Raw genomic sequence first — 13,366 nt, 5'->3', positions numbered from 1 at the left:
TGAACAAATAGCTATTGTAGCGAATAAGTTCATATAATGTGTATTAGGCATGGCAGTAGTGTAGCAAGAACAGGCAGATATCAGCCTGGGGTTTATTTTTATTTTTAATTTTTTTCTGCATTTTCCAAAAAGTGAGTTCATCTCTGCCTCTACTCTGCAGCTATCCAAAAATACTAATACCAATGTCTTTCTTTCAGCTGTCCGGGTTTGTGCAACTTTCATCTGCATACTACTGCGTAAAAGGGAAGCTTCTTGTTTCCCCTTCTTCCTAGCCATGTTGTAGCCATTTGGAGGCCCCGTCTGAAAATATATAAAACCTAACATTCCACTTGAAAGACAGGGCAGCTAATGGAGGGACCCTAACAAGGTTTTATTCCACTCATCCTCCAGGCAAGAATCACGGCACCAACCGCCAAAATAATAAAATAACTAGGCTTTTTTTTTTTTTTTTTTTTTTTTTTTTTTTTTTTTTTTTTTTTTTTTTTTTTTTTTTTTTTAAGGAACAGAAAGGAAAAGGAAAAGATAACAAATAAAAAATTACCATACTTCACCGACGAGCCGGCCTACCTACTTATGTCTAACGCTCTTAGCCTAACAGGCATCGAAACGTTCTCCCCATCCGAAAAGACCCGCCGCATAGCCGCAGTAGCCAATGACCTCACCGCTTCAATAATCTACATCGCCAAGCAAGCAGCGGCCGAAAACCTCAGCATAGAACAGATCGCGCCCATCTACGATCTAATTGATAAGGTGAACGTGGTGGGGAGGCGGCATACGAAGCGTCTGGAGAGGGAGCTGGAGGAGCAGGATAAACAAATTGAGGAGATGAAGAAGATGCTGGGGGAACGGGATAGGCAGATCGAGGAGACTGCGGGGAGGTATCGTGAGGAGATTCGCAGGGTGGTAGAGGGGGCGGATTTGGCGGTACGGGAGTTGAGCACGAGGGTGGAGACGCTTGAGCAACAGCTTAGGGGGTTGAGATGTGATGGGCTTGGATAGTTCTAGTAAAGGGTAGGGGTATAGGAGCGAGCATGTATGTAGTATCTGATCATTGATTGAGTGTTGTTGCTATCACTGCCTCTAGGAGGCGGTTTGTCCATGCGCTTCGAGGAAATTCCGGTTGCGATCAGCCCACTAGTTAGCGCATTGAGCACAGTGTCTTTCTTATAAGTAGTCAGCGCAATTCCCTTGGTGCATCATCTCTCATATATCTGCATCTGTTTTCAGCAACTCTGCGTCTGCAGTGTGCATTCCAATCTTGTGATGTCTTCCAAGGTTGTTGCTGTAGATCCAACGTGAATTCGCACCCGTAGCTTATATAATCGAGCGAATACCGAGGTAGTTACTCCGTTTCCCGCAAATGCTGCGCTCTGATTGGTTCGGTGGTTGTCGTGCGCTAGAAAATTCCCGAAGGCAAAAAAAAAAAAGATTGTACCCGTCATTTCGTCATTGCGAGTTGGAAAGCAAAATAAAAAATAGGAAAATAAGGAGGGAATAATAGAATGAAAACATCCAACCTCTCAATGCATTGGGAAGAGACTGAAGCTGGCTATCACACAACACATACGAGAACCGCTGCAGTCAAATAATCAACACCAGGAGGAACCGGGTGGAGCAATGGGGTATTATATCGGGTTGAAGCAATTGCAGAGCTTCCGTATCATATATCAACAAGCTTTCTCTGTTTTTCTCGGCCGGTGTTTTGCCATGTGAAGTTGTACCTAGGTAATATAGCTTGGTTAACGCCTGTCATAGAAGAAGATTTCGTCGTCCTGTCATCTCATTCTCACATTCCTTTCTTTCTTTTTCCCTTTCTTCATCAAATATATCAAACCATAATTTCAAATTTCATTCTTTGGTCTAGGTGATATTTCAAATACCTTCTAAACATATCATTATTCATAATACACCTCCCCCGTACTTTCCAACAGTGTTCACATCCACAACAATGAGTAAGATGGGAGATTTCGATGCTGTCCGCAAGGATATCATCGCAGAGATGAAGAAGCCGGGATATGACGACGGTAGCGCTGGTCCTGTCTTTGTCCGTCTAGCCTGGTAAGAATGTCCTTACTCAGAGTGCTGGTTCTTCCCACCCATCACGATATCTAACTGGCTTTTGCTCTTCATCCAGGCACTCATCCGGCACCTATGACAAGGAGACCGACACAGGCGGCTCCAATGGCGCTGGGATGCGCTATGAAGGCGAAGGCGGGGATCCCGCCAACGCCGGCCTCGAACACGCCCGCACATTCCTCGAACCCATCAAGAAAAGACATCCCTGGATCACATACTCAGACCTCTGGACACTAGCGGGCGTAGTCGCCATCAAAGCCATGGGCGGTCCCGACGTCCCCTGGAAGCCCGGCCGGACTGATTTCGTCGATGACTCCAAAATACCACCCCGGGGCCGCCTACCAGACGCCACGCAGGGCAGCGACCACCTCCGCCACATCTTCTACCGCATGGGCTTCAACGACCAGGAAATCGTCGCGCTCTCGGGTGCCCACACGCTGGGACGCACACATAAGAACCGCAGCGGTTTCGAGGGCCCGTGGGTGCACAACCCAACGCGCTTCTCGAATCAGTATTTCAAGCTGTTGAAGTCACTGGAATGGAAGCCAACGACGCTGTCGAATGGAGTCAAGCAGTTCAACTATGTGGATCCGGACATGGAGGATGAGGAGCCGCTGATGATGTTGCCGACGGACATGGCGCTGTTGTCAGACGTGGAGTTTGCGAAATGGGTGTTCGTGTATGCAGAGGATAAGGAACTGTTCTTTGACCACTTTTCCAAGGTGTTTGCCAAGTTGCTGGAGTTGGGTATCAAGCGGGATGCTCAGGGAAATATTACCAATACCGATAACAAGCTGGGTGGCTATGTTTCTGCACCGAAGAAGTCTGATACGCCACGCGCGAGGTTGTGATTCCTCTTTTTTCTTTTCTTTAGCACAACTCTTACCTCCTGGTTAGGTATCTTTGCTTTTTGTCGCCGCCTCCTTGTCGTGCTGCGATTTCTTTTGTTTGTCCTTTTGCAAAAGCATAATTAGCGTTATATTTTGCGAAGTGTCATGATAGAAACTGTATAGAAGATAGACTCAATATAACACCTCTCTTAAAACACTCCATATATTAGTTGACCAGCCTGAAAGGAGAGTTCCCATGAGCTGTATGTACCCTTAACAAAGGAAATAGAGGGTTAGGTGTTGTGAAGAAATCACGGAAAAAGAAAAAAACCAAATAGACAAGGAAGTAGAAAATATAAGAAGACAATCAAAGCTAGTTTACAGGGGAATCATCCCGTATTTCTTATTGATACCCTGTTCCTTCAGCCGCGGGAATGAATTAAAAATGCGGAGAAATCATCGCTAAGCTCAAAATATGGATCTTCGCTAGCCTAGTTAAGTACCATAATTTTATTCGCCTTAAGAAATACCAGTATAGATTTACTTTTTTTGCTGCAGTTATTCGATGAGGCTCCTTGGAAACCATGCTAAAATGGAAGACTCTGGTCATGGTAGAGCGGGCATGTAGCATCAAAGGTTGTCTAGAGAAGAAATAAAATAATATAATAAATGGCAGTTGAAGTTGGAGGGGAAATCCGAGGATGTTGTTCCCGATGCTACGTCCAATTGGCCGCCAAATTTAAAATTGCCATTCCCTAGAACAACTACTAGAGACACGCATAAAAGTTTAACAAGCGTATAAGGAGAACAAGCCCAAAATGCGAAAATAAAAAGATAAAGGAAATAGAAAACTTAGAGGAAAAAATGACGAATCTGCCTGGAACAAACCATACGGCAGGAAAATGGACTATATCGGAAAACATCATATATAGGAAACATGGACAGAGAGGATAAACCCTCATCGCAGACGGACCTGACCTGGAGACCAATAAGCAGGCAGATCTCTTTTTAATTTTTTGTCTTTCTATGGTTCTTCTTTTCATTTTCTTTTCAGGCTCTTTCCCTTTCTCTGTCTTTTTTCACGCGGGCCGGATTCTTCGGCTTCATATTCTGGTGGTTCCTTACGCTTCGCGGGTCCTCTACTTGTTCCAGGTCCTTGGGGAAGCAGAGCTTCATCCGGATACATATTGAAGAGCTCTTGGAGTGGACTAAAGGTTTCTTCCCCTTGGACTTGTTGGGATGATGGTAGTCTCCCGCCTGCGAAATAATTTTCAAGCGGAAAGGCGTACGTGGTAGGGCCGATGTCTGGTAACGGCGGAATTGCCGATGCTGGCTGGGAACTAAAAGTCTGCTGCCCGCCTGCATGCTCAGGACTTGGCTGGGCGTGGCCCGGCTGTGGAGACATTCCTGGCATCGGTTGTGTATAATTGGTAAAGAAGGGTGACCTTTTCCGGCGATCCGTTAGCTAGACAGATTCGACAATTATGGTGGAAGGGTGGCTACCTACATTGGGGGGTCATCTACGGAAAGCCCTAAACCGTGAGGGTCTAGAGGGTCAGAAGGCATTCCCGGAAATAGGGGGTCTAGAACTTCCCCGTGCTCGAGCGCCTGGCTTATGGGAACTCGTGATGAGTCCGGCATGTATTCTGGAGAGAGAGGTTTCAACGGGCTTGCAAATTCTACATTCTCATTCGGGCGACCAAACTCTGGGCCAATGTTTGCGGCGTCACCAAGATAGTCTGGAGGAGGTGGCATTTGAGCCCTAGGCATGGAAGGTCGATCTACTTGGTCCTCGTGTGGTTGTGGTAACCGCTGATAGCCACTACGATTGTGAGAACTCACGTGTGAAAGGGGTTCTGGTGCTGCCTGTATGCCTTGTCGAGGCGGTCCAGAATCTCCCGGGTATTGCAAGGCTTCGTCTCCATATTGAAGAGCCCTTGTTGCCTTAGCGGGTTGGGCTCTCGAACCCTCCGGAGGCCCTCTCTTGGTTGGGCCTGGCTGCTTGGGAGGGGGGATGATCTGTGGGTTCGTAGGCTGAGAAGATATTGCGGCTTTGGGATAGCCTGTGGAATGTTTAATTCCTCGCTGTGGGCTGGCGGCAGGGACGCCAATAGTTTGAGAACTGCTTCCGGGAGGGTATTGAATTTCTCCATGCTTAATTACAGAATCTTGACAGGAGGATACCACATGTTTCGCAGCTTGCAGGACTCCTCTCAGATTTATTTCTTCAGGTACAAGGATCTTTTCATAGAAGAGGAGCGCGGGTTGCCCACTTTGCCACCCTGATAATGGAACACGCTCCGATTGTTCTGGATATTTAAAAGACTCCATTTTGATCTGCCAGTCGCACTCCCGCGGAGCATACCTTTGCAGATTTCTCTCATCAACCTTTTCATGTCGCTTGTAGTCACTCCAGAAGAGGACGTATTGGAAAGAGTTGCCACTCATGATTGGGTATATTCCACCCAACCATCGGTATTTCGCTCTCCTTCGCTGGCACTTCCAGTCGTAATATTCGATGGTGACTTCCGTGGCGGTGTGAGAAGTCGGCGGTGTTTTAGGGTCTGTCACAAACGCCAATCGCAATGGTAGCTCATGAAACCTGCGTTGAAGCTGATGGGTGGAGACTGGGGCCTTTTCGAGCCCTGATAAATTACAGTAACATTTCGTCACATATGATTCTTCGAAAAAGCGGGCCATTTGTGCCTGGATGGTATTTTCCGTTGTGTCCGTGCTGATACCACTGAGTGGTATGCACCCAGTGGACGATGGCATTTCAATCCCTCCTTCGTGGAGAGGCTTATGGGTGTATCGAACAAGAAATTGATGAAAAGAGCTAGTACAGCCCTCCCATATCGCCGCAATAAGCCTGTCCTTGTACTTCCTCTTATAAATCACATCTTGCCCTAGCATCTCAGTAATATTGTGCTTGACTGTTGCTACTTGTTCGAATCGAGCTTCTGGTGACAACTTTGGGGTTCGCTTGAGTGTATGGTAATCTGAGTCACATCCCCAATCTAGATAAATCAACTCCAGGAACCATTTCGCCTGGTCTTTAAGTGTCGAATGCCAGTTCAATGGTGTCCGGTCGGCTTTCGTGCAACCAGCATCAAGCAAGTATGCAGCGGCAATCGTGCAGTCTAGAATATCGTCAAGATGTTCATCTTCAGCCGCGCCCTGGCCATGCAAGCGATTGTCCATAGCCCTTCGCTGAGTGTGCTTAATGCGATGATTCTCCGACGCATTTGGCAAGATTGGAAACGCGGATGGGCATCGTTCAAGGCTCTGATAAGGGAAATGGAATATGGCTTTTCGAAAATATTCCATTGGTACATTGTTAGCCGGAGGGGGGTGGTCAAGGGAAAATGGTAATGCAGAACACTCTGGTCGTAGAAGGCCAGGGCCTGCATCTGAGTTGCATTTCTCGAAGTCCTCTTGACTGGGCTTCAAATCGTCTCGCATATAATAAACAATCTTGACGAGGTGTCGAAATACCGCCTCATCCTCATGCTGGGCTAATGAATACTCAAAGCCCCATCCGTAGTGCTTGAACAACTTTTCAAGATTTTCCGAGGGAGAGGCTTTTGAGGTATAATCTTCTAATGTTTTGTTATAGAGCTTGGTGGGGTCTCCTGGCCCTTTTAAATGGTCAATTTTAAATTTGGGATACGATGAGTCCCACATCGGTACCTTTCTACCCATTGGTCCACAAAGATAGAAAAGCAGATTAAGAAAAGAAAAGAAAAAGAAGTCGGGGTGGGGAGAAGTTAAGAAATAGAGGTATGATGCTGCGTATGCTCTGTGCGCCGTGCTGCGGGTTCTGGGCTTTGGGTTCTGGATTCTTCGTTCTGCGCGTGCGAACAGAGCTCGAGGGATTTAAGTAGTATAAGCATACCGGGAAAGCGGTGATTATATCGAAGTTGATACATGATTTAAAAAAAGAATAATGAATCAATCAGTCAGTCAGTAAATAAATAAAATTCAATAAAAAATATAAAGGGAGAACTAATACATTGTTATTGTTTCAGCAACAATGATGAAGAAAAAAAATATAGGTCATAATACATAGAATCGACCAGCCAGTTCATGGCAAGGTCGGGTGAAGCATGTTAAAAGCCTTTTGAAGTTGAAACAGCTTTTAACAAGAAATATCCGATGAAGAGGCTCAGTGGACAACGGCATTCATTCAAGGAGTTGGCTGTTTCATCTCACCTTGACAGAAATCCCTTTGAGGCAAACCACCCATCTATCTGTTGGCAACATCTTGGATCTGGCCGCCATGGGCGCGCGCGTATTGTATTGCACTCGGCAAATGCCTCTATATGTGGATTTTTTTAATCTTAAAATATGAGAAAGTAGTATGGGGGCGCCGTAGGCGGATACCTTCTGGGATTCAACATCCTCGCTGAAAATAAAGAAGCTTGGTCGAGTTTAACTTCATACTCCGTAGTCCAAACGAATATGGGGTTGTCTAGTAACTAGGGAATCACTGGGGAAAGCTCTTCGGCGGTAAATTTGTAACCACCGAAGGGTTTTTCCTTTCCCTTTTTTTTTTTTTTTTTTTTTTTTTTTTTTGGTGACGGACGGGAGGGAATGCAGATAGACGAACGATTTATTCCAAAGAATAGAATGAAAACCTGTCAGTATTTAACTAACTCAAACTGATAACATCTCTCATATAACTTACCCCCTCTTCTTCCTTGATTTCTCCACCACTCAACATCCACTCTATGGATCAAAATATGCCTTTCAAATCAAGAACATTGTGTGAAGAGAATTCTTCAGCTATTATCAATATTATTTTAAGTTTACCTATTACTCAGACTTTGAAACTGCTCTGCTCTAATTATCTACTGTGAAAAAACAAGAAAGAAGCAGAATAAAAGTTTCAAAAAATATTCCGAACAGTTTCTAAACTCTCTACTCACGATTAATAATATTTTATTTCTCTCAGTGAATAGGAATAATTTCTTTCATTCTCTATTCAACTGTCATGGTTATTGAGCCGCCGGGTCTGGGCTCTTCAGATTAAAAAGACATAATCAGTGAGTGTATGAGCTGCTACCTAGGTATAAACTGAGATTCCAAATCTCAACTGATTTTCATTTCATCACATATCTAAATAAATTTTGAGAAATATATTAAAGATTATATTATTCTTTATTGATCTAGCTATTCAAATCATGTATCTAAAGCCATATTATATACTTGGTTGAGATTTTATTTAATAAATAGAGGGAGGGGGTTGATATCTACATTCTCAGCCCCGAGCCCCTGGCCTGGTACACTGACTTGCCACTACACTACTTGTACATGTACATTATTATTACATAGACGTGCTCAAGTCATGATTCAAGAAAAAAGTGCAGAGGTCACTTTCAGGAGTCAAATAACATCTCCTGATTCTTTGTCGAGGTGGTGAAGAAAAACCTTTACCGACCGCTGATAAGACAGTTTAACCAGACTGTTGATTGCCCGCCGGGCTCCATCATGAAATCTTGAAGCAATTTATGCAAGCAACTGGCATTCCTGCCGCAACCGCTAAGTTGTCGTTGGGGATGTTCTCACTCGATCAAGCCCGGCCTAGACTGTAGAGATTTCGAAAATTCGAGGCCAGATAGGCGTCCAAGAACATGCACGATAGTAACTACTAACTACGACATCCGTGCCTAGAGGTAAGAGGCGGAAGCAAAGATGTGTCCGTCCCTGTTATTCGCATTTGAGCAACGCAGAGAGAGAGGCAATTTGATAGTGTCCTGATAGCTGGTCTCGAGTGCAAATGTGCTAGCCACGAGCTAGGGCGTGATAGATTGTGAGCGAGCGCTTTCACCATCATCTGAAAAAAGGAGTAACTTATTAGTTACTCCAAGTCTGCAAAGGGAACATATTGTATTCTCTGTTCTCCATGAAGCATGGAGAGAACCGTGGTCTCACCGCCAAAAGCCAACATTTCTCAACCTTCTCCTCATCAAAGAAACTGCAAGACAATGGGTTGAAAGAGCAAGTGATGCTTTGAAAGGGACAATAGCATCCAGTCGGACAATTTGAAACATGGAGTTTCTTCGAAGTTGGCCGTTCGTGTTTGTGTTGAGCTCAGTGTGGTTTGCAACAAAACTGCTGGGGCGCACAAGGAATACCTACCGGGCCTTCAATAAATCTGACTCGCAAGAACAGAAGTTACAGGGGCTGCACGCCTAACCTGGCTGCCGAGCTCCAGGCATGCAGCCCCTAAACCAGCCCCGAATCTTTGGGGGTTCATCAATCATCCATCATCCACGAACTGTACCATGAATGTATGTACTGTACCCGCTTTACTGTCTAAATTTCTAGCGTCCATTGATTTAATTATCCTAGCGCCTGAAAAGTATACAGATTCCTACTTATCTCCAGGCTGCCAAGCCTCCATGGAAAATAGTCATTCTGGCCACGAGAAGTAAATAAGCTATATCCTCGATTTCCCTTATCAAAATAAGAAGAAATTCTGTTTCGAACTTCGCTTTTGTTATTATTGGCCGGTTCAAAACGAGGGGAGGTCAGAAATAAAACAAAAGCCTGGTTTTTTCTTTTACCCCTTCACTGTCATTGTGCGATTTGTGTATTGTTCCCCGTATTTCCCACGTTTCATGCCATTTCATATTTTATTTTATTTATCTTCCCCTTTGACGAAGATACTGGGGACTAATCATGGACAATGGCTCCAGAAGCAGACTACCAGTGGGTTGTCTTCCCTCCCTTCCATGAAACACTGTTTAATAGCACAAATACCCTTTAGAAATCACAAAGTCAGAAAGGATGGACCCCCGGCTCTCTCCATTTCCCGTATAACTTCGAATGTTTAGCTGCACCAGCACCAAAAAGGCTATGTGTGGAAATAAGCTAATACCTCCTCCACTTGAGGAGCACAATGTGGCCAAACCGTCCATCCACCGACATGCTTGCGAGTTTACACGCCCCGTGCACATTCACCTCCTGCTTCACGTTGAGCATGGTTTGGGTCGAGCCACAGGGCGACCAGGTATCCCAAGCTATCACATTATGCTTGGAGAAATGCTCGGATGTAGGGCCCTTAAAGTCAACTGTGCTAGTCGCCTATGGTTTTGTGTTATGTGCATTAGTGGGTGATTGACTGATGGATTCATTCCCTCACACCACCCCGTGCGAATAGTCTTTTAGAAAGGGGGTCAAAAATTAAGCCATACCTGGTCCGTCTCTCCAGAGAAATAATACGTGGTCTTGAAGCTTGCGGTCGAGTCCCCATGCAGGGAAACATGGCCCTTATACTCAGCTCCAAAGATGGAGAACGGCCAGCCACAAGGATAAACAAGGTCAAAGTTCAGTTGGCAAAACCTGCGCTGGCCCTTCGGGGAAGTCCCTGGACCGCCCCTGGCATACAGGTCTCTTGTCCTGACGGGGCACTTGGTGCCGTGGTCATCAATTTTTATGAATAATGTTCCTTGGCTACACTCCGTGCCGCCATAGATTACTCCCCTAAGCTGCACGTCCGCCGGGCTGATATCCGCCTGTGGCAACAGGCACAGTAGCTGATGCGAGAGAGATCAGAGAAAGGATGGATAGATACTTCATTCTGAATTGTCAGCGAGGGAAGGGGTATTGGCTATTGGGGTAATATTTGGGGTTTCAGGCTTATGGATATAAATAGAGAGGTGAAGAAGACGGTATAACCCGAACTAGTGAGAAAAAAATGATCCCCAAGGTATGGGAGCTGGGGAAAGGAAAGTGTAGATCTCAAGATGGAGACTCCATGCCAATTTAAATACGTGCGAGCCCAGGGAATTGAGGTGGAGGTTGGTCCACTCAATCTCATCCCTATGAAGAATTTTCAGCCGCAACTGTCGACTGAGATCGCACTTGGTGAGCATTTGTTTGCCATCCTCCGCCTTTTTCTCTTACCCTAGACGCACAGGAATTCCATCTCAAACAAATAATAAGCGCCAAGCCCGCTATAGTTGTAGGGTTCAGTCAACAGCTCTGTCGGGACCGCATCCTTCATGCACAGCTGATATTTAGTCTATAAAACCGAGTACTAATACCCACAATCAAACTTCCCCTGGCGTGCAACTGAAAATGGGAGCACAGTCCATCGGTCCGCTGCTCATAGGTATATTCTGGAGGAAGTTATCGCTGTAACTATAAAACAAGCAAGCCACTGAGTAGGTGGCGTCCACACCTTGTTCTAGAAATTCGCCAGGAAGAAATTGCAGGTGGATGAAGGGTGAAAATCAAAAGACTGAGGTATCGTATGCCTGGCTATGGAGAATAGAAACTGGACAAGGGGCGGTTTATTGTTACCCCCCCTTTCCACCCTTCTACCTCGCCTCCTCTAGCCACCGATGTTGGAAGTGGCACTCTATCTCATTCAAAGGGGTACTGGAATCTTTCCTTTTGAGGGAGAATAAGAGTTCGAGGATAATCATAACATTCAGCAGCAGACTTGGAATCAGAGCAGTTCCATCTTCCAGAATTCCTGAGGCCGAGAGTCGAGACCACTGTTGCTTTATGAAAAGATCTCCAGGCTAGGATCCTGGACTCATAACTAGGACTGTAGATCAGTTGATCACCATAAATTTCACTCCTACCTAGCAAAATTGAGTGGTGAGAGGAACGCTACGATTCTCACTACCCAGCCGCGTTCCCGCAACTGATGTGCGAGCGATAACTCATCAAACTCAAAGCCCTGCTTGGGCGACAGGCGGAAGGCCGCAAGAGGCAACCCATGTCCACGACCATCGCTCATGAAAATGAAACCTAATTCCTTCAGCGCTGCGCCGAGATAATCCGCGTGCGGGTGAGGTTGACCATTATGGCACGTAGCCGCGTTTGACTGATGACTTGTGAAGCACCTTGGAGAAATTTAGGGTGAAGCTAGCTTGTTCAGCACCGAGGTAATTGATGTTGAACCGCTCTTTAGGAGATACTCTGGAGAGCGCCAGACCACCCATCCAATACCTGGATAAACCTGGGGACTGGTTAGTACTGGTAGACATGTAGTGTTATTTGCAGAGGGGATTTCACATACAAGGCCATACTTGTGGTCCGGAGACATTTATTGAAACAACCTTCTCAAGTCTGAAACCCCATTCCAAGTTTGGTTGACAAATGGGGCGACAAACCCAGTACTAGGAGCGTCGACATGAATGGGACAATCGATGCCGCGCTGGACAATCAAATCGTTGATTGCTTGTACGTCTTCATACTGACCTGTATAAGTAGTTCCTAGAATTGCACAAATGTCAATGGTATTCTCATGCACAAGGTTGACAGCCTCTTCTGGCCAATGACATATCTATCGCTCGTGTAAAAGACGAATTTCTCAACTTCAAAATATCAAGCCACCTTTCCCAGCAGACCTGGGCATGAGAAGTCCTTTCCCTCTGCCTTATGCTTGTTCTACCAACACTTTTTCATTGCAAGAGTACCCAGCATTATAGCCTCAGAGGAACCGATACATGATGGCCCCATGGCGTGGCCTTGAGAACCCTCACCAGGAGCATTGAACATGCGAGCGATCATATTGACGAAGCGGCTCTAGATATCTACAGACAGCGGATATTCCTGATAATCGATGAATTTTTTGCTGAAGGATTCAGTCATGAGCTTCTCCGCCTCTTCCTCCTGTATTTCGAGATAGAATATTAGTATCCGGATCAAACGAGCAGAAACTATATCCAAGATCATCTGGGTTCTCCTTATAGCTTGGATAAGCTATATCTTGGATCTCTTACCATGCACAGCGTAGGTAGTAGCAAATCTTGCCAAGCTATACCTTCCCGAAATCAGCACTTAAGCCCCTAGACAGAGAGAGTAAAACCTTGTAGTCACGCTCCTCAACCCTAACGAAACCAAACAGATACTGGGCATTGTAAATGCAAAGCAGAAAAAACCATAACGCACTTCAAGATTGGATTCCCATTCAGACTCAACTCGTCCTTAATCATTCTATATGCCACCTCCCTGGGCATCTCTTTCTCCGGCATCTCCAACTCCGCTATGAATCGAGAGCCATAGACGCTGGAATAAAAGTCATGCTCCTGAGGCTCCAGCTCCTCAAGGGGAATAGTTTCGATGCGCTGGATAGGTCGAATTGATTCCCTTCGAACTGCTGCGAGATGAACCATGGTTGCCAACAATAACACTAGGTGTGCTCATGGAGCTTGATGTGTAGGTGCGGGCTAGGATATACTATCTTAGCGGGGCAATGAAAGCTATGAGGTAGTTATCCGTGTCAAGCCGAGGAAGCGATGGTGTGGTGTGACAATGACATGAGGCCAAGAGAAGAAAGGAACTCTCGGACGCGCCTTTTCAATAATTTCAGATAGCTTCCTCTATTAGTGCTCTCGATTTTGTTTACCCACGACGCATGAACCTCTCCCCACTCGGCCAGTGGATGGTCAACTCGTTGACTTTCAAGCCAGGTCGTAAAAGATAAATCCGGAGACAAA

General features: G+C 45.7%; 7 protein-coding genes across 7 annotated transcripts; 2 read left to right on the top strand and 5 right to left on the bottom strand.

The window, feature by feature from the left end:
- Positions 1 to 509: 509 nt before the first annotated feature.
- On the top strand, positions 510 to 1,305 carry BDCG_02423 (uncharacterized protein). Its single transcript, XM_045417961.1, has one exon. It carries the CDS (start codon positions 574 to 576, stop codon positions 997 to 999), a length of 426 nt encoding a protein of 141 aa, XP_045274648.1. The 5' UTR covers positions 510 to 573; the 3' UTR covers positions 1,000 to 1,305.
- A 110-nt stretch (positions 1,306 to 1,415) lies between these two features.
- BDCG_02422 (heme-binding peroxidase) lies at positions 1,416 to 3,130 on the top strand. Its single transcript, XM_045417960.1, has 2 exons — positions 1,416 to 2,058; positions 2,135 to 3,130. The coding sequence occupies exons 1-2, from the start codon at positions 1,949 to 1,951 to the stop codon at positions 2,925 to 2,927; spliced, it is 903 nt and encodes a 300-aa protein (XP_045274647.1). The 5' UTR covers positions 1,416 to 1,948; the 3' UTR covers positions 2,928 to 3,130.
- An 815-nt stretch (positions 3,131 to 3,945) lies between these two features.
- BDCG_16586 (uncharacterized protein) lies at positions 3,946 to 4,311 on the bottom strand (the record flags this gene model as incomplete). Its single annotated transcript, XM_045425801.1, has 1 exon — positions 3,946 to 4,311. The coding sequence occupies one exon, from the start codon at positions 4,309 to 4,311 to the stop codon at positions 3,946 to 3,948; it is 366 nt and encodes a 121-aa protein (XP_045280049.1).
- A 16-nt stretch (positions 4,312 to 4,327) lies between these two features.
- On the bottom strand, positions 4,328 to 6,608 carry BDCG_16585 (uncharacterized protein; the record flags this gene model as incomplete). Its single annotated transcript, XM_045425800.1, has 1 exon — positions 4,328 to 6,608. One exon carries the CDS (start codon positions 6,606 to 6,608, stop codon positions 4,410 to 4,412), a length of 2,199 nt encoding a protein of 732 aa, XP_045280048.1. The 3' UTR covers positions 4,328 to 4,409.
- Positions 6,609 to 9,047: 2,439 nt separating this feature from the next.
- Positions 9,048 to 10,786, bottom strand: BDCG_02420 (uncharacterized protein; the record flags this gene model as incomplete). Its single annotated transcript, XM_045417959.1, has 3 exons — positions 9,048 to 9,995; positions 10,106 to 10,426; positions 10,685 to 10,786. 3 exons carry the CDS (start codon positions 10,784 to 10,786, stop codon positions 9,783 to 9,785), a joined length of 636 nt encoding a protein of 211 aa, XP_045274646.1. The 3' UTR covers positions 9,048 to 9,782.
- Positions 10,787 to 11,725: 939 nt separating this feature from the next.
- BDCG_16584 (glutamate decarboxylase) lies at positions 11,726 to 12,437 on the bottom strand (the record flags this gene model as incomplete). The annotated part of the gene is made up of 3 exons (XM_045425799.1): positions 11,726 to 11,873; positions 12,038 to 12,140; positions 12,344 to 12,437. The coding sequence occupies 3 exons, from the start codon at positions 12,435 to 12,437 to the stop codon at positions 11,726 to 11,728; spliced, it is 345 nt and encodes a 114-aa protein (XP_045280047.1).
- Positions 12,438 to 12,452: 15 nt separating this feature from the next.
- On the bottom strand, positions 12,453 to 13,042 carry BDCG_16583 (glutamate decarboxylase; the record flags this gene model as incomplete). The annotated part of the gene is made up of 3 exons (XM_045425798.1): positions 12,453 to 12,539; positions 12,657 to 12,684; positions 12,819 to 13,042. The coding sequence occupies 3 exons, from the start codon at positions 13,040 to 13,042 to the stop codon at positions 12,453 to 12,455; spliced, it is 339 nt and encodes a 112-aa protein (XP_045280046.1).
- Between the last annotated feature and the right edge of the window lie 324 nt (positions 13,043 to 13,366).

This window comes from Blastomyces dermatitidis (assembly GCF_000003525.1).
Source record: "Blastomyces dermatitidis ER-3 genomic scaffold supercont1.3, whole genome shotgun sequence".
Classification (NCBI taxonomy): domain Eukaryota; kingdom Fungi; phylum Ascomycota; class Eurotiomycetes; order Onygenales; family Ajellomycetaceae; genus Blastomyces; species Blastomyces dermatitidis.
Note: the sequence above shows the minus strand (reverse complement) of the source record. Positions and strands in the feature narration are given on the sequence as shown.